Genomic DNA, 18,981 nt, shown 5'->3' on the forward strand with positions numbered 1-18,981 from the left:
TGTCCCCACACCTCCCATTTTCTGTTCCTGTCACTGCATTTCTAATAACAAAGCTAAAAGGTTTTTCAAGGTTACTGTGAATCACCTCAAGGTTTTATGGGGGGGGGGGAAATCTAATGAAAATTATTGCGTGGGATTTTTTTCTGCCTATTACAATGCCACTGAAAGATGTTGACTAATGTCACACACAGCTGAGACTTTGTAACTACTTGAAGACAGGTCTGTGATTTGTGAGGAAAAGCATTGACTTTCCCAATGATGGGCTATTAGCACCTCTAAAGCAAACGACCACAATTATTTCTATTTGTCCGCATATAAGAAATCTACATCATAATTTCTAATCAATCTCCATTTCAGCCTAGTAGCTTTAAATAATGGGTTTTCTGGAATGCATCACTAATACTATGCTCATGAGAACTGTAGGAAATAAGACTCAAACATGTAAGGTAGAATTTTATTTGCTTTTGATGTGAAATTTTCAAACTAAATACTAGAAAAAAAGCTCTTACGATTTGCTTTTTATAACTTTGGCTGAATATTGTAAAATGATTTCTGATGACTTTGACAAAGGCTAAATTCAGCTTTAAACTTGCTATCAGTTGCATCCGTTGGATGATTTGTTCTATCAGTGTTATGCCAAATCCATTCTTCAATTTCTTTAATGTTTTCTTTCGTGTTTTTTCTTATCACGTGCCCCTGCACTTCTATTTCTTCCCCTCCTTGATTTGGATGATCATAAACGCTTCCCCCAAACCTTGGTGGGGGTGTGTGTGATTTAGTCTGGATACTGTTGTCAGCTTTCCTCCCCCGAATCAGTTTAAAAGCAGCTGTGCCACCTTTTAATTTTAATTGCCAACAGTCTGTTTCCATCCTGGTTCAGGTGGAGCCTATCCTTTTTGTATAGGCCTCACTTGTACCAAAATTTCCTCAGTGTCTGACAAACCCAAACCCCTCCTCTTCATCCTCTCATTCACTCAGCTGTGACTGTCTAGCCTGGAACAGACAGTATTTCAGAAAAATCTTCCTTGAATTTCATGGCTTTCCTACCTAGCAACTTAAATTTTACTTCCCAAACCACACGACAATATGTCCCCTTGTTAGTGGTACCAACATGAACCTCAACTACAGACTCTTCTCCAGCACTATCTACCAGGCTGCCTAGACTATTTGCGACATCTGCAATCATTGCACCAGGAAGGCAGTCTGCATGCACATTACAAACCAAGTTATGGATCAAAAAACTGCTCCTTGCAATTAATTTTTCAAAGCATATCCAGTCACCATAAAAATATGTGTTTGGAATCAGGGAAGCCCTAAAATATTCCATGGAAAGGGCATTTTTGCCATGTTTCATGCTGGATATCAAATTATGTGAATTGTTTTCCTCCACAAGATGAGGGAGGAACATGAGCTCCCTTCCTCCCTCCCCTCAAAAAACCTGTGGCTGGAAAAAGCAGCTCTTAGCACCTTCAGCACAGACCCCGGAGAGTCACAAATCAATAACATTAACAAGGCCATGCAGTCATGCCAAATACAAACAGGACACACTCTTTGACACCATGCAGAAAGAACAGAAATTGTATGTCATACCTGAGTAAAGTTCTGGAGGGGGGGAGGGGAGAAAACAGATGCGAAATGCCAGATTATTCCAAGAAACAAACACGTCTGAAGAAAATATATCTCTCTCTGTATAATGAACCAAGTTTGCTTCACTTGCTTATTATTTCATGTTTCATAGTGTTTCTTTAAGAGACAGTTTACAGTATGAGACTGTTTGGGTCAAATTGAGAGTACAGCGTACATATTTAGAGACTGGCTTAAGCTAGTCACGTCAGGTGAGTTCTCTGAGTCTGCTCTGAGAATGATTTGGTCAGATACCATCCACCATTAAGAATAAACTTACAAGGCCCCACATCCTGTAAAATCCATGGTCACTAATCCAGGATAACCATTTCCCCCAATCAAACTGTGAACTGGACTTTACTGATGGATATTTGGAAGATGCACATATAGATTCATTAGGAAAGCAGAAATCTCAAGAGTTGGTGTGAGATATATATATATATATATATATATATATATATATATATATATATTACATTGTGTGTTTATTCTGAGGATGCCATTAAAATATATAATGGCTTGAATTTAGAATCAATGCAGAAATGGCACTGATATGTATTCACACACGTACCGGTTTGTAATCCAATTTGTTGTAACATGGAGTTTCTTTTAAGAAACTGGATGAGCAAATGCCTCAGAACTGAGGGAAACACATCTACACTGAAGTCTACCTTATGATAACAGCCTATATTGTTAATAATTATTATATTGTTAATAGTTTAGATATCACAGGGTTCTCCCCTATGAGCGCTTCTCATGTATGCAAACACTTTGCATAATTCACACTTTGCAAAATTCACTTGATGTTGCTTTCATCAAAATGCCAGCCTGTAATCTCCCCATCTCCCAATTTAATCCAAGAAAAGTCCTATGGCTGGTAGGCAACTGATTTGTTCTGGATCTTCACTTGCACAACAGAACTTGCGTCCCTCCTCTCTTCAGGTGCACCCCATTCTCTCCACAAATATTCTCCAGTGGGTTGGAGGGAGACCCATAATAGGTTTCAGGGAATGCACAAGATATGGAGGGGGGAGTTATGTTGTGCAAGCAGAAATTCTTAAACTGATGAAACAAAAATTAGATTATTATTATTATTTTTTTAAAAAAACTATTGTCAATGACCTGTTTGCAACCCATTTACAATATTAAGCCCCCCTCTGGAAGCATCCAAAGCGGGCATTTTGTTGTTGTTTCACCATTATCATAAAATGATATTGGGCTCACCATAAGCTTATTACATCACTTGTTAACTTGCCCTAATAGTTTCACTATGCTACGCTGCCCTGAAAGGTCAGTCCTTAAAAATGTTGGCCATTATTAGAATTAATTTGGAGCTCCCAGTAGGGGTGTTTGACTGCTATTCTCTCAAATATCAACTAGGGAACCCAATACATTCAGGAAACATTAGCTGGATTAATGGAACAGCATCTTGGTGATCAAGGTGAGAGAGGGGACTGAATTCATTATCATTACTATGCCAGATTTCCCCAGAAATGGGGGATGTGTGGCCCTTCAGATGTTTTTGGAATACAGCTGCCACTATCCCCAGCAGTCCTGACTAGGACTGATGGGAACTGTACTCCAACAACACCTGGAGGGCTTCTCTGTGCCTGCCATTTGTTAATTAAATGATATAACCAGCTGATGTTTTCCTATCTTTCTTTGACTGAAGGTACATCAGAGCCACCTTCATGGACGACAAATCCTGTATGAAGGGCAAGACGGATATAGCCACCTGGGAATCTTAGCTTAACTTTTCTTAAAAACCAGGATTTATTTCACATTAACATGCATGGACCAATTTTATATAAAAATATTGGAGTGGAGTCCCTGCGTGGATATTTGATCCTCCTTGTAACTCATGGTCCCTGTTGTCCTTCAGCCCTATGCCCACTCCAATTTTACACGCTTTCAACCTTGGCTGAAGTATTTTGTGAGAGCCCAAAGGTTACTAAGATGGTAATTAAGCAAATCAAAATGCCCATGAACAGATTTTGGCATGTCTGTTCCTGACAAATCAGGCCTGGGTCATGGCAAATTTCAGCAGTGAGATTGAAGTTATGTCATGCTTAGGACCTGAAGGCTATTCAACAGACATAGACAAACTCGGCCCTCCAGATGTTTTGGGACTACAATTCCCATCATCCCTGACTACTGGTCCTGTTAGCTAGGGATGATGGGAGTTGTAGTCCCAAAACATCTGGAGGGCCGAGTTTGCCTTTGCCTGCTATTCAACATCCAAATGGATTTAACAAAATCATTTGGTGATGCTGCACCAAGACCTGCAGCAACCAGAGATAAAGTGTTTTAAATTGGGAGATACTGCTTTCATTATTTCAGGAGAGTCTCAGATCTGAGAGATATTTGTGTTATGATAGCTGCAACTCTCCATTGAGCCATATCACAAAATGTGTAGTCTGTGATCACTGAAAGCTAATTGTTCATTTGGTCCATTATCTTTACTCTCCTGTCTCGCCTCTGTCACGAGCACTTAAAAACCTTTTACTTATAATCCAATTTCTAATTACCACTACCCATAATAGTCTCCTATACTGAAAACTCTTATTATTATCTAGTTATTCTCCATTTCCCCCTCTGAGCTGCTCTTGTTGACTTACTTTTTTTACAAAATGTTTAATGGTCAATTACAAATTCAGCTTTAATCTTATTTGGTATATATTTGGGGACATGTCATTGGGGCTGCAACAAACAGGAACACATTGTCTTTTAATTGAAGCACAGCAAAAAATAAATAACTGACTGTGTCCTGAAACATTTTGGATCAAATAACAGTTTTCTTTGTCTGACATCATGGAAATAATTAAAAGAATATTACCTCAAATCACTCAACCATTCTGCAGTTTTTGAATGTTAAAGAATACAGTACTAGTCTATATTCAGACATGAACATGCTATGAATCTTTGTCTCCTTTCAGCAATGAAAATGGCTAATAGAACAGAAAAATTGTTCCAGGTGCCTTACATAGAGCAAATTTATACTTTTTTTTACCATTTTTTAAACCAATTTTTACTCAATTTTACCATACCCCAGATATACTGGATTTGCTGATACATTAGTCATGTACTTTTCATTTTATACTTGATGCTGCATTCTTCTTCTTAAACCCAACTGTGGCTTTGTAGTCATTTGCTGCATTACCTGTGTGGGATAGCCAGCCTCATAGAACCATCATGCTTAAGTCTAATTAATGCATGAAGAAGTTAATACCACAGAGTAAGCTGTTCTGCCAGGCTTAGCTATGCCTACTTCCCCTCACCTTTGGAGGAACTAGGTAATCAGGCCTATTGTTCTCGCCCAGTCTGCTTGAAAAACTCAACATGTGAAGAGGTAAGCTGGTTGCTCAAGCTTGCCTGCATGGCTCTAACAAGCCTGTCTTGAGTTTCTATACAAATAATTTAAGCACTTTCACCCATTTACAGCTAAGCCAAATTTTACTGCCTGCACAACTTTTCTGTCAGGTGTATGGCAAAGTGCATGAACCTGACCTTTGAGCAGTTTGTAGGTAAACCATTTTTTTTACTTACCAAACGTGTGGTCTTTTCTTATGATGGGGAAGAGGGAAGTTTTGAAACTCACAAGGGCAACTTTAAAAGCCTATATTTCCACACTTTATTTGCTGCATATTTTGTGGTTTTTTAAATCTCTGTGGGGGATTCTCTCACCAAACAGTACTTGCCCCAAATCTGAATCTTGGCATCCAGGAATTCACCTTTCATGCTTATTTTTTTCCTTAAAGGAACAGCCTGGCCATTTGACACATTTTAGTTGCCCAGGACTTCAAAACCTATCACTATTACTAGCTGAAGATCACCAGGTGATCTGGAAATAAAAGGTGCGTTGTGTTTCCATCTCTGTGCCATTAGGACTAAGATACTCCTGAATGCATTCGTGTTTTGCATATTCCCTTTTCATGGTGAATTAATTGCATGAGTTAGGCTGACATTGGAGGGGTTTGTTTATGCAGGCCCCGGTTCAAGCTGAATATGCAATGGAGTGGAGCAGTGAGATCAGTGCTCACTCCTGAGCCCCACTACATATAAAAATTACATGCTGGGGGACAATGCGCATACTGGTGCTGTGCAACTTGAAAAGGCTAGTTATCAAGAGAGCTCTGTCTAATGGAGAAAAAGTGAAGCAATTTTGAGTTTGGGGGGAAGGTGGACAGACAGAAAACCAATCCATAGACAAGAAAACTGAGAGAATGGAAGATTTATAAAATATGGTCTCTGGAAATATCATCAAGATATCCTTAAAGAAACAAGCAACAAACGTGAAGGAGAAGAAAAAGAAGAAGTAGAAGCAAGGGTGAGTGGCTTATATCCAGAGTGAGAGAGGCTAATTGCCCCCAAAGGAAGTTCTGAAAAATGTGCACAGCTCAATTAGGTAGCCATTGGGTAGGAAAAAATGTACTTATTCCTTTTCTTCTTGTTGTTCAGAAGACTAAAGAAGGTGACAGGTTTATAACCCCATCATTTTCAAGGACATCTTCTTAGTCCTCTCTATAGAAACGATAAACTATGTTTATAAAGATCTCCTTTAGGAAGAGGAAAGCATGGCAGTGCCCAGGCAAAATTAGACAATGAAGATTCTAAAATTTACAAACCATGGCATTCTGCTTAGATGGGTGAACGTTAAGATCTTTTATATAGCACAACGTATGACCCCAAAAAATAGGTACAACCAGGGCTTTTTTTCAGCCAGAACTCAGTTCCGGCACCTCTCAGGTGGGTGTCATTGCCACTATAAGAGAACAAGGGAAGTGTTTGTGGTGAGTTCCAGCACCTCTTTTCCTAGAAAAACAGCACTGGGTAAAACCTCCTGATCTATGGTTAGGTGTGCTTTGTTCTCCAACTCTCAACAGGAGCTATGTGTTGCACCCAAAGGAACTTGTAAAGGTACTTTCATTTGTGCAAGGTAGCCCTGCTCCAACCTCGGTGTCCCATTCCAGGCTTTTCCTTAGTGCCCCCCCCCCAAATAAAAACTCCTAAAGAGAGTTTGGTTGGTACAGATGACTGCAGTGGAAAGGAGGGGAAAGGAAAGCTCAGTTGTACAAGCAGGTTATGGGGCATGCAGCATTGGCTACATTCACATCATACATTTAAAGCACTTTAAACAGTCATGACTTCCTCCCAAAGAATTATGGGAGCTGTAGTTTGTTAAGGGTGCTGAGAGTTGTTAAGAAATCCCTATCCCCCTGCCCCCCACAGAGCTACAATTTCCAGAGTCAATCCCTCTTCATAGGGAACTCTGGAGGGAGGAATAAGTGTCTCCTAAAAACTCCCCTAACCCTCAATAAACTACAACTCCCAGAATTCTTTGAGGACTGTTTAAATTTAAGCTAGTAGCCATTGATAGCTTTATCCTCCACAAATTTGCCTAATGATTTTTTTAAAGCCATCCAACTTGGTCCAGCTGATTAGGTTCTATGTTTCCCCCTTTAAGACTGAATTTCCACATGTTCAGATTGATGGCCAGGGCAACATCCTACTCATGAGTAAATATCCAGAAGGGTGTCGACATTTGTCCTGTGTTTATTTTACTGCCTGCTGATTTTATATGATAGTTTAAATTGATTTAATTTCATAGTTTTCATTGTATTTTAAAAGTACCGGGAGTTTGTTGGTTAGTCTTTGTTATGCATAACATTGATGAAACTGATGCTACTATAGAACGGGTGTCATGTCCCCACACTCCAGAAAGGCACAAGGCCAAAAATATGCTAGTTGCAACTTTATTAACTTCGCACATAAGGAACTGCAGCAAACAGGATTGCTTAACTCAATCCAAGCAGGCAGCCTGAGAGGGGAGGCTGATAGCAGCTTTGCTCCAGCCTCTCCTGTGCTTCTCCTGAGCACCGCATCAGTAAGTTAAATGGCCCATACCTTTCTTCCTTCCAAGAGGCCATGTGCTACCAAGATCCTCTCCTATGTTTGTTATGTTTGTTAGCATCTCTTCTAATAAATAACTGAACTCTTTCAGCAGATGAATAAACAAAGTTTATTTCACATTAGTCACAGCCTCAGAGATAATTGGCTGGTCACTTTTGAAGCTCGCTCTGAGAAAATAAAGGCCTAATAATGCTGCTCGGAAGAGTGAAATGAGTTCAGACAAGTGACAGAAATGCTTTCTAAAGTTAATTATGTTTACTTTCCCTTCTCCCTCGGTGTTCATTACCTTTAAATGGAGTCACACATTGGCAGTAGTAATTACCAGGTTGGTCAATGCAGGTGCCTCCATGCTTGCAAGGAAACGAAGCACATTCATCTATATCAGTTTCGCAGTGCATACCTTTGAAAAGATAATTGAAGATGCAGCAATTTACTAAGACAGGCAGGTGTCAATTGATAATTGTTCAATTTGTACCTCAAGATTCCAGATCCATTCCATGCTGAGAATCTCCTCGAAATCAAACAAATAAGAACCTTACACACAGTATATTATTGTCAGAATCTATTTACTTCACACTCTCATGACTTACAGTCTCCCCTTGAATTATGTTACTTTTTGGTGACATGTGCCTCTATACAGCTCTGCAAATTACTTCTCAGTATTCTGGGAATAAGACCTTCTGCAATACATTTGACTTGTGAAGGGGGAAGATTTAGCTCAAATGTGTAGTGAAGCTGCTTCTTATAGTGAACCCAGGCTCTATTCTGCCAGAGAACAAACTACTGTCTGGCATAGGCAAACTCGGCCCTTCAGATGTTTTGAGACTACAATTCCCATCATCCCTGACCACTGGTCCTACTATCTAGGGATCATGGGAATTGTAGGCCAAACATCTGGAGGGCTGAGTTTGCCTATGCCTGGCCCAAACCATGTTGTGGAAAAAAACCAAAGAGCACAGCATGCAAAACTATGTTTCATTTCAGTCTAGGTTGCAAAGTGCCCTTGTAAGGTACTCAGGGAGCAATAGAGATGAAGATGAGAGGTTTTCATAAAAAGATTATTATTATTAAATTAATAAAGTATGACAAATAGCATTTTGATGGCTAACTGTCCCATAAATGGAAGAAGGGGAGATAAGGAGTGAGATGGCTGCAGGCCACAGAGCTAACATGGTGTGACTGTTTCAGTTTTTGAAGCCAGCATTCCGGACTAAGGGTTGGGTCCAATGTTAGTCTTATTCAGAGTAGGCCCATGGGTATTAATAAACATGGCAAATTTAGGTCCATTAATTTTCATGGGTACACTTTGCTTAAAACTTAGTTGGATGCAGGATGAGCCCATGATAGCAAGAATCTTCTTTTGGAATCACTTGGGGCTCTACTGTAAAGACATGGCACCCATCTGGAATGCATGTCTGCTAATAAATGAGACTTGGAAGGTCCAGGTAGGTTGAGGAAGACTCAGGGAGCTTTATAGAAACTCAGGAAACTCATGGAGGTCAATGAGAATAACAAAAGCAAGGGGATGGAGCAGGCTGCCTTGGCCCCTTAGCTCCCTCCATTCATTTATTAAATCATTTAATATTATTCTAATAAACAACATAAACATGCCCAAAGAGTGCTATGGTGTTCCTTTGATTCTATCAGGATCCAGAGCGTTAATTATCTCAGGAGGCTCCACAGCAGTGTATGGAGGCTGAAGAGACTTCTTTGTCCTTTTCAATAGACAGCTTCTATGGGACACTTCAAGTGGATTTTATCCTAGCTATCTAGAACTCTCCAGCCTTCCTTTCCAGTCAAAATGAAGCCTTTGAGCCAAGGTGCTCATGAACAAACACACAGAAAGGAGACAGATTAGTGCTATCGGGCAACAATTATCAAGCATATATTTATCATCCCTTTGCATAGATGTAGTCATGGTCCATTCTAGGCATGGCCCTGCTCATTTTATTTTGGAAAAGTTCACAGATGTGGCTGGCAATCCAGTTCGTCTGGAATGCAAATGAATGCAAGTTGGGGAAGATAAAGAGAAACAAGAAGGAAGCAGCAGCAAATTAGTCTTAATGAATATCTTGAAGGCTACTCTTCCATAGAAAACAGGATCCATTATGGATGCCACTCACCTGTGAAGCCAGAAAGGCAGACACAGTCATATCCACCAATAAGGTCTGTACAAGTTGCATTATGGAGACAGGGGTTTGAGTGACATTCATTTATGTCGATTTCACAAAGTGTGCCTATAAAGTAGTGGAAGGAAAGAAGACAATATTTTGCAGCATCCAGACGTTTAATCATGACTACGATTTTGTTTTGCATTTCCATGAAAAGCCACTTACTCCTCAGAACTTTCTCTCAGTAACGTTATTATACTTTCAACCTAAAAAATTCCTTCCAGTAGCACCTTAAAGACCAACTAAGTTAGTTCTTGGTATGAGCTTTCGTGTGCATGCACACTTCTTCTGAAGAAGTGTGCATGCACACGAAAGCTCATACCAAGAACTAACTTAGTTGGTCTTTAAGGTGCTACTGGAAGGAATTTTTTATTTTGACTATGGCAGACCAACACGGCTACCTATCTACTACTTTCAACCTGTCGCTCTAAAGCATTATTCGAGATATTTCACTGGTTTACTCAGAAGGCACACAAAGAACAAAGTCTTCACTGACACTGAATTGATTCTCAAGACTCATGGCAGGCAATTTCCTTATCAATTTGTATCAATATAAAGGGAAGAGAAAAGAAATGACACAAATATAATAGACTGCATTTGCCGTGACATGAAGGGAAATCTTCCTTCTGTTCTTGATAAGCTAGTGAATGAATGCTCACCAAAGTAAAAGGAGAAATTTCAAACGTGAAAAACACATTATACAAGTTAAGAACCTGAGAGAGTTTGTGGTATTATATGCTGAGGCGTGGATGGGGAATATTTTGCCCTCCCGATGTTGCTGAACTACAACTCCCAGCAGCCCCAGCAAGCACAGCTGATGACCAGGGATGATAGGAGCTGTAGTTCAGCAACATCTGGCAGGCCAAAGCCCCCAGCCTTGTTTTGGGTGTGCGTTTTAGGACACAGAACTCTATTATTATTATTGCATTGTATTGAAATTATACAAGGCAATATTAACATTTTTTTAAAAAAAACTGAGCCAGGAGAGAACCAGGTCAGTTCTAAAAATATACACCTCAACACTTCTCAACCTCTGGTACCTCCTTCCTCTCCAATGAAGCATCAATCACTCTTTCGTCCCAACCAGTCAACCCACCAATGGCTAGTTCTAAGAAGCCAGGATGGGCAAGGGTCAAGGAGGCAGATGGCTGACCACACTTCTTCAAACAGATTCTCCGTATCCTCAGGCTGCCATAATCTAAACTGATTCAGTATAGGCAGAAGAGACAGTGCTATAGACACCTCCACTGGACCTCTAGCATTTCTTCCTTCAATTAGTATCATTTTTGCTATATCTTCTCCTTCATTCTCAAGCTCACGACAGGACAACGGGGGACAACAGAGGTGCTCATACATCTCATGACCTGAGGCAAGCATTGGGATCATGCCCACTAGCTACACCCTTCCATATTTAAATAAAGCTAGCATTTGTTTCACATATTTATCAACAGGAGATAACCAAAGCACTCAACTGAAGTAACCAGGTAACTGAAAGAGCCGCTATTGTAAATTTTTACAGTAATATATTATGATTTGTGAATACAGTTATTTTTAGGATTTGAGATAGATGAAATGATTCTACATTTCTAGCTTTGGATGAAGTTAATGGCACAATCCTATTCCCACTTACTTGAGCAAACACAAAGGGATTTACTTCTGAATTAAACATGCAGTGGGATGTGCATAAATCTCCTAGATATGATTATTTGTATCTACTGCATTTTAAAGGCTGGTAATTTTCTGGTTACCTTGAAATCCATCAGAACACTGGCAGCTGAAGGCATTAAGCTGTTCGACACACGTAGCACCATTGCGGCAGGGGCCACTTAGGCACTCATCCATTTCTGTCTCACAGTTATTCCCTTGAAATAAGTGAAGAGGACATTTCTGAGAAATTCTTCATAGGGCAGTGCAAATGGAAACAACAAAATCAAATGTATAAGTGAATATGGGGCTTAATTTCCATGTAGAGGATCCTACCTTTGATGTAAAGGTAACCAACATCAGGCAACATTATCTCATGAAGACAGAACGCTCACATTTTCCATACAAATTGCTATAAATTTCCAACTCCTTTTGGTATTCAGTTCTCTGAGGGCAATTTTGAGGAAGTTGGCCATCCCTAAGGGTGTTTGCCACAATGATCCAACAGTATGTCAAAGTCCCCGGTCGATCAACTTAATCTAACATTATGCTGAAGTTCCAGTCTTTAGCCACCCAAAGTTAAGCATATACTTCACTCTCACACAGAGCTCATGCACATGCTTACTTGCAATGTTCTTTACACCTATCGGATAAAGTCCATAGAGCAGAGCTGCAAAAGTGAACAAGGCTAGATTGTGTTTACTGTTTTGATTGCTAGTTTTAATTCTGTTCTGAAGTATTTTAATTGCTGTTTTTAACTAGTTTGCTTTTTTACTCTTCATTATATAATTATAATTTTAAATGTCTTAAGCTGCCTAGAATCCCAACATGGAAGAAAGGTGAGATATAAATATATTAAACAAATAATTCAGATATAATACTGTTTAGACTGAGTGGTGCTGAAGCTTAACTGTGTCTATTTTGTTTCACAAATTTTTTTTCTTTCAAGTTCACCTTAATAAAGCAGAGGAATGATGTATGTTTCTTGAGGTGATCGTAGTGATTTATTGAGCCAAGAAAACATTTGCTTTCAGCAGTTTCTTTCATGGGTAAATGCAGACCCATTAGAGGTATTTAGAATGAAATTCTTTTAGAACCTAGAATTTGAAAATATAAAAGCTTTCCCATTGAAATTAACATTCTAAAAGAAAGATGTTGGTCAATGATAAAAGGAGTAATCACCCCTTAGCAATCTGAAAGTATATTTAAGGTCAGCTCTAAGAGTTGTAATCATGGTGGGCATGACTGCTTACTTCTCTGCAATCAAAGGGAATGGGCTCAGCAATTGTCAAGCATTTTAAACCCTAATTTTAATGAGAGAGAATATGTACTTACTCGGGAGTAAATCCTATAACAGTTCAGGACTGCAATACCTCAAGGATTCACCCCTCCATATGAACCTACCCAGACCCTGAGATTCATCTTAAGCCCTTCTTTGTGTGCTCCCTCCACGAGAGGTCCAGAGGGTGGCAACATGAGTATGGCCCTTTTCTGCAGTGTTTCCCCCCTAGGAAGTTCAGGTGGTGCCTTCATTCATTTAGGCCCAAGAGAAAATCAGCCTGTGCCTGATTAACATCCGATACCCTTTTAAATGTGTCTGGAAAGGAGGGTTATTCTTATTTTTATTATGTATTTTGTGTTTTTATATTGTATTTTTATGCTGCAAACTGCCCTAAGATCTCTGGATGAAGGGTGGGATACAAATTTAATAAATGTATTAATATGTATTTACTTAGAATAAAGTACTACCGAATTCAATAGGGGCTTACTCCCAGGTAAGTTGTGTTAGAGTTTCAGCAAGTATTTATTTTAGTAGAGCACGATAAACCCTTTTCCTCCCAAGGGATGACTTTTTCTGTGGAAGCATGATTTACAACATCAAAATCTGGTGTTGAATAATACAAGTTACTGAGACTACCATAAATAATGCTTTAAAAAGCAAAACAAAACCATCAACTACGGTTACAACACAGATGCTTAACCAACTGACCTGTGTGACTATTCTATAAATATTATATGTGTGTGTGTGTGTGTGTGAGAGAGAGAGAGAGAGAGAGAGAGAAAGAGAGAGAGAGAGAGAGAGAGAGAGAGAGATCTACAAATATATATTTAAAAATCACATTGGCTGTCTACTTTAAATGTACACTTTTTGGTGTCATTATGATTTCATTTGGAAGTGGTGAACAATGACTCCACATCTAACAAAAGCCAGGATAATTGGTTTTCTGCCAAAATTCTGATAGTGAATTTCCAACATGAACTACAGTGGTACCTCGGGTTACAGACACTTCAGGTTACAGACGCCGCTAACCCAGAAATAGTACCTCGGGTTAAGAACTTTGCTTCAGGGTGAGAACAGAAATCGGAGGCGCAGTCGCAGCAGGAGGCCCTATTAGCTAAAGTGGTATCTCAGGTTGAGAACAGTTTCAGGTTAAGAATGGACCTCCAGAAGAAATTAAGTTCTTAACCTAAGGTACCAGTGTACTGTCTAAATGCAGAGTCCTGTTAAAATCACCCTAGTATTTTTGATTTCCAAGTAGCTACATCCAGCAAGCATGTTAGGTTTCACAGCAGCACTTTACAGTTTGCAGTAATCAATTATATTGAAGCACAAGTAGACAGTGAAAAGAAAACTCCAGTGGCCAGGGATACTAGGTCATGTGGTCCTCCTCCTTGACTTCTGATTGACAGGATAGCAAACTGACACAGGGAAAGGAATGAGTATTATGCATTTCCAGTTACAAGGGAATTGCGAAAGATAATCCTGAAGGCAGAGTGATGGAGAATGGAGACAAGGAGAATTCTGCTGCAGATATTGCTGTGTCTCCTCTTCCAGGTCAAGCGGAGCCCTGATTAACTGCTGGTTTGAGCTTATCCTCCTATGTTCCGACCTACCCCTCTTAATCAGTGCATAGATGAATAGACAATTCACATTAAGACCCCATGGGTTATTTAAAAATTCTCATATAATTTTAGCCAATCTCTCATGATGTGCTATGTGCGGTTTGGTACTAGAGAACAAATGCCAGCTCTGTAACAGGGATCTAATTCAGACACCGAGCAAGTTCTCACCCAAAAGGCTGCTGGACTGAGCAAAACTTAAAATCCACCCAACCAACTCTATGAGCCAAGGGATGCCACTATTTTTATTTGTGAAATTCTTATGGCCCTTTCATAAAGGGTCTTCTCATACAAATTGTAGTGACTATATATTTATTTAAGTCCCACTACATATGTGTTTATGCAGTTAGCACCTTCAACATAATCCTTGCTGGTTTAGGAATCCAGCAGCAAATTCTCGCATCTTCCCATAAATGATCGTGCAGGAACCACAGGCATATGAAGTGAGCTGTGTAGGACTGATAGACAACAAACTGACAAAATAGTAGCTGCTATGCAGCAGTTTGGGGGAAGGGGTCTGCTTAATGAATTTAAAGTATCTTTAGATCCAAACCTACCTATAAAACCAGGCGCACAGAAACAATGATAACCATCAACTCCATCTTCACAGAGACTGAAAGCGCCACAAGGTCGTGACAAGCAGCCACCAATAGTTGTTTCACACAGCTTACCAGTAAAACCTGTTGAACAGAGAAATAAAGTGAATAAGCAAAGATTACTGCAGAAAAGTCTTGTGTATACACACACACACACACACACACACACACACACACACACACACAACTTTTCCACAAGGTAAATAAAAAAACCTATCAACATTATTTCTCAAAGTTTTTAGTTGCAATGCTTTAACAGCATTCCAAAGTTGGTACTCAAGAAAAATAAATGTCAAAGTAATACCCATTATTTTTATGGCCCCCTCCCAATATTAGTGACTAACGTTGCCATTTTCTACATGTCTAATTAGAAGCGAACCCCACTGAGTTAAATGAGGGTTACTTCCAGGTAAGTGGGATGGCAGCAGAAGGATTCTTTACATCTTAATTTTTTGTTTGATCTAAAAACATGTATTATGGTGCTTGATGACTTTTTTTTAAAATTTACTAGAAAGCAATTGTTTTATTTAGGTAGAAAAGTAGCTTGTTCAAACGGACAGAATAAGCTCCTCAATTTAAATCAAGAATCCTTGAAGAACAAGGGACTGCAGAGAGGGAACCAGTGCCTTCTCTAGATCCTGAAGCGATGTGACATGTTAGCACAGCCTTATAAAAGATCTGAAATGTACACTTCCAACAGTGCAGTTCTGTATGTGTCTACTCAGAAGTAAGCCCTACCAAGTTTTATGGTACTTATTCACAGGTAAGTGAACATAGCACTGGCTTTTTGCTTTAATTATTTTCAAAGCAAATGTGCCGACAACTTATTGAGCAATTCTGGCACATCATAATAGTTTTCTGAGGAAGGAGTGGGGTTAAGAACTCTTACATTAGATGCCAAAAGGCATGCAATTCCTTGAATTCCGGAAAATCTCGACACCGTCACCACTGTCAGCAGTGGAGTTTATTAGCGTTTCAACTTCTGTAAAGAATCTTATTTACAGGGCTACTGTTTGAAGAAGGAAATGTTGATGTAAGCAGAACAAGAATGTGAAAGCTTTGAAAATAAGTGTCCATTACAATTCTGTAAGCACAAGCAAAAACACTGATTTTTATACTTGCTCTTGAATGTCATTTCTGTTCTTCGCTTTATTTTTAAACAATACAAGTAACACAAATAACAAGATTGAGAGTGAAAGTGAAATGTTGTGATCAGTATGCCAGAGGAGGCTATTAGAGGTGCCTATCAGCACCAATTATCAATGAGCTTGGTTGAAAGAACTTCTCTGCAGCCATTTCTGTTGTGTTCCTTAAGTGTCCATATGTGGACATGTGTCTTTTAAACTCAACATGTCATAATTTAATAATGCTAGCTACCTTTCTTTTAAAGCCAGCCCAGTAACCGCTTAATGCTTGTGCAATACAAATGACATCAAAAACTAGTAATTAGCATCATGATAAAGTTGGCTATTTTCTAGCAATGGGACAATTTTATTTTTCTATTAACTATCTCTGACAGTTCTCAAACTGTTGTTATCACATTTGCTAACGGGGTAAGTTAAAACAGTCAGCTGAAGCAAGAACTCTTGATACACAAATTAAGAACATGCTAGAGAAATGCCTTTCATTAAGAGAGGCGAGCTTGTATGTTGCAGGTTCCAGAAAGACTGGGGAGATTCATCAAAATGATTTTTTGTGCCTTCTTCCCTGATTAAGGTTGCAATCCTATGCACACTTCCCTAGGAGCAGCTCCTACTGAACTAGCAAGAATTACTTTGCAGTAGACATTCAAGAAACTGTAAACTGGGGAATGCAGAACTCCCCTATGCCTGGAAGTCTGTAGAAAGCAGTTCACTGTGGCCACAACTACTTGGCTGCATCCCTAAAGAAAGTCAGTGGTCCAGATTCTTAATGTATTAGAGGTGGTTGTATTTACAGAGCAGAGAGGGAAGTGCATTCTGCAGATGCTCAGAGTTTTCTGTAGCATAAACTTTTTCTTTTGAGAATCTAAATTCTTGTGAAGGACAGAGAAAGATCAAAGGGCAGTACTGAAATTTCTTTTGCATTTTGGTGCAATGAGCCATTGGTGATTTCAAGTTGCCTGTTCAGAATCCAGGGGAGGGTGTAGTGGCTACCAATGAATTTGCAAAGATCAGCCTTCCCCAATCATCCCCCCATTCCAGGGAGGTGTGACTTGTCCTTTATGCAACAGCTGGAGCGATCTTTAATGGGGTAGCAATTCCTACTAGACAGAAACAGACATTTAACCATGGAAGAATTTCACAATGACTTTTTGGAATTACAGAACACTATTCCCTATATTGCAAATGACATATACATTTAAATCTGATTTAGTAGAGCCTCCATCACACTAAAGGCTTCCCCCTCCAAAACCAAACCAAACCATTTTGATCTGCATTCATCTACCCACTCCATTTTCTATTTTTTATTGACTGTCTTCGCATCACAAAAAAGAAAGCTTTCACAGGCATTGTGAAAATTTTGTGGTTTCCTTGGCGCAAGTCACAGTTAAATATCCCCTTGATAATCAGTGGGAAGGAAGGATTCAACTTTGGTTTGGTTTTCAGAAAATCTCCCAGGAACATTTTCAGCAGGATAAGAGTATTTGACGAATGCTCAAAGGGGTCATTCTGAAGCATAAGCAAAACCCTTAGGATAAGAATTTTTCTACAACATGGGCAAATGCTTCCTGTTGATTACACTGTGCTCACATCTATAATAGCAAGAGTGCAAGCCCTACTTGTAAGGTTAAAGTGGCATTATTAAGAATTTAATTATTCAGCAACCTATAAGAAAAGAAGCGATTCTTTTAACAGTGGCGTTCCTAGCACCAGGGACAAGGAGAGATGAAAGGAAATCATGGAGTCTAGTGGAGGTTCCCATGAGACAGATGTCACACAGGCCTTCAAGTGACATATCTGTGCAGCAACTACTGACTTTCATGAAGCATCCTAGAAGAATGTCATGTTCTCTGTTTGGCACGGTTGAAATTCCTTAAGTACTATTTGGCAGGAGCAACCAACAAGGAAGGAGTGGCAGTGCTGTGAACATGGTTTCCCAGCAGCGGCACCCTGTTGTATCCCAGAACAGTGCCAGGGGTGATGCAGGGCTGTGCAAAAGTGAGTTTGTGGTGGTTCAGGCACATGGGAAGAGTCAATCTGGTAATCTCACTGAGGCGCCCTAACCTCACTACTGACCTGCACATATATTTTATGTATAAGGCACCGGTTGAACCTCTGTTGGCAGGGTATTCCACAATAGTAAGTGAATAACAATAAAGGCTCATTTCTTGTTGTCGGCTGAGCCTCACCAATGACGCTCCTACAGAGTCTCAGTGACTGAGCTGGGATATAAGGGTCAAGGCAATCCCTAAGGTACTCTGGACCTAGGTTGCTTAGGCCTCTGTAAATGAATGCAAGAACACTAAACTTGGCATGGTAGTAATAGCCACACCGAACAGTGGCGTAGCGTGGGTTGTCAGCACCCGGGGCAAGGCAAGTAATTTGCGCCCCCTAACCCGTGGATTTGCGCCCCCTAACCCTAACCCCCAGATGTTGCGCCAGGTGCGGCCGGCCCCCCCTGCACCCCCCACACTACGCCACTGCATCAACACCCAGCGCCTTGCAGGCCAGGCAAGGGCGCGGAGACAGCAAGGCCGAGGCGCGCGCTCTCTCTCTCTCTCTCTCTCTCTCTCTCTCTCTCACACACACCAGTGGCGTAGCGTGGGGTCTCAGCACCCGGGGCAAGGCAAGTAATTTGCGCCCCCTAACCCGTGGATTTTAGCACTCGAGTCTCTTCCGCGCCCCCCCAGATGTTGCACCAGGTGCGGCAGCCCCCCCTGCACCCCCACGCTACGCCACTGCTCCACGCTACGCCACCCCCACGCTACGCCACAAGTCTTCAGGACAGCCATCCGAAGGCTGGCGCGGGGAGAAGGTCTCTCCGCCCCACTGCCAGGCTTCGGAGCAGCCTTCCGAAGGCTCGCGGCGGGAGGAGGTCTCTCCCGCCTTGGAGAGGTTCCCGCTTCCTCGAGGGGGGCCGGCCAAACGCGCCCCCCCAAATGTTGCGCCCGGTGCGGCCGGCACCCCTGGCACCCCCCACGCTACGCCACTGAC

The 18,981-nt window shown here is 40.6% G+C and overlaps 1 protein-coding gene across 7 annotated transcripts in view; it reads right to left on the reverse strand.

Annotated features, from left to right (window-relative positions):
* The window catches only part of EYS (eyes shut homolog), a 471,327-nt gene that overhangs the window by 438,340 nt on the left and 14,006 nt on the right, over positions 1-18,981 (reverse strand). For all 7 annotated transcript variants that reach the window (XM_083495822.1, XM_083495824.1, XM_083495825.1 and 4 more), the window contains 4 exons: positions 14,807-14,929; positions 11,453-11,566; positions 9,657-9,770; positions 7,820-7,933 (listed from right to left, as the gene is read on the reverse strand). In XM_083495822.1, coding sequence (XP_083351948.1) covers positions 7,820-7,933; positions 9,657-9,770; positions 11,453-11,566; positions 14,807-14,929 — 465 coding nt within the window. The remainder of the gene's footprint in view (positions 1-7,819; positions 7,934-9,656; positions 9,771-11,452; positions 11,567-14,806; positions 14,930-18,981) is intronic.

Source organism: Podarcis liolepis (assembly GCF_965112155.1).
Source record: "Podarcis liolepis genome assembly, chromosome: 3".
In the NCBI taxonomy this organism is placed as follows: Eukaryota; Metazoa; Chordata; class Lepidosauria; order Squamata; family Lacertidae; genus Podarcis; species Podarcis liolepis.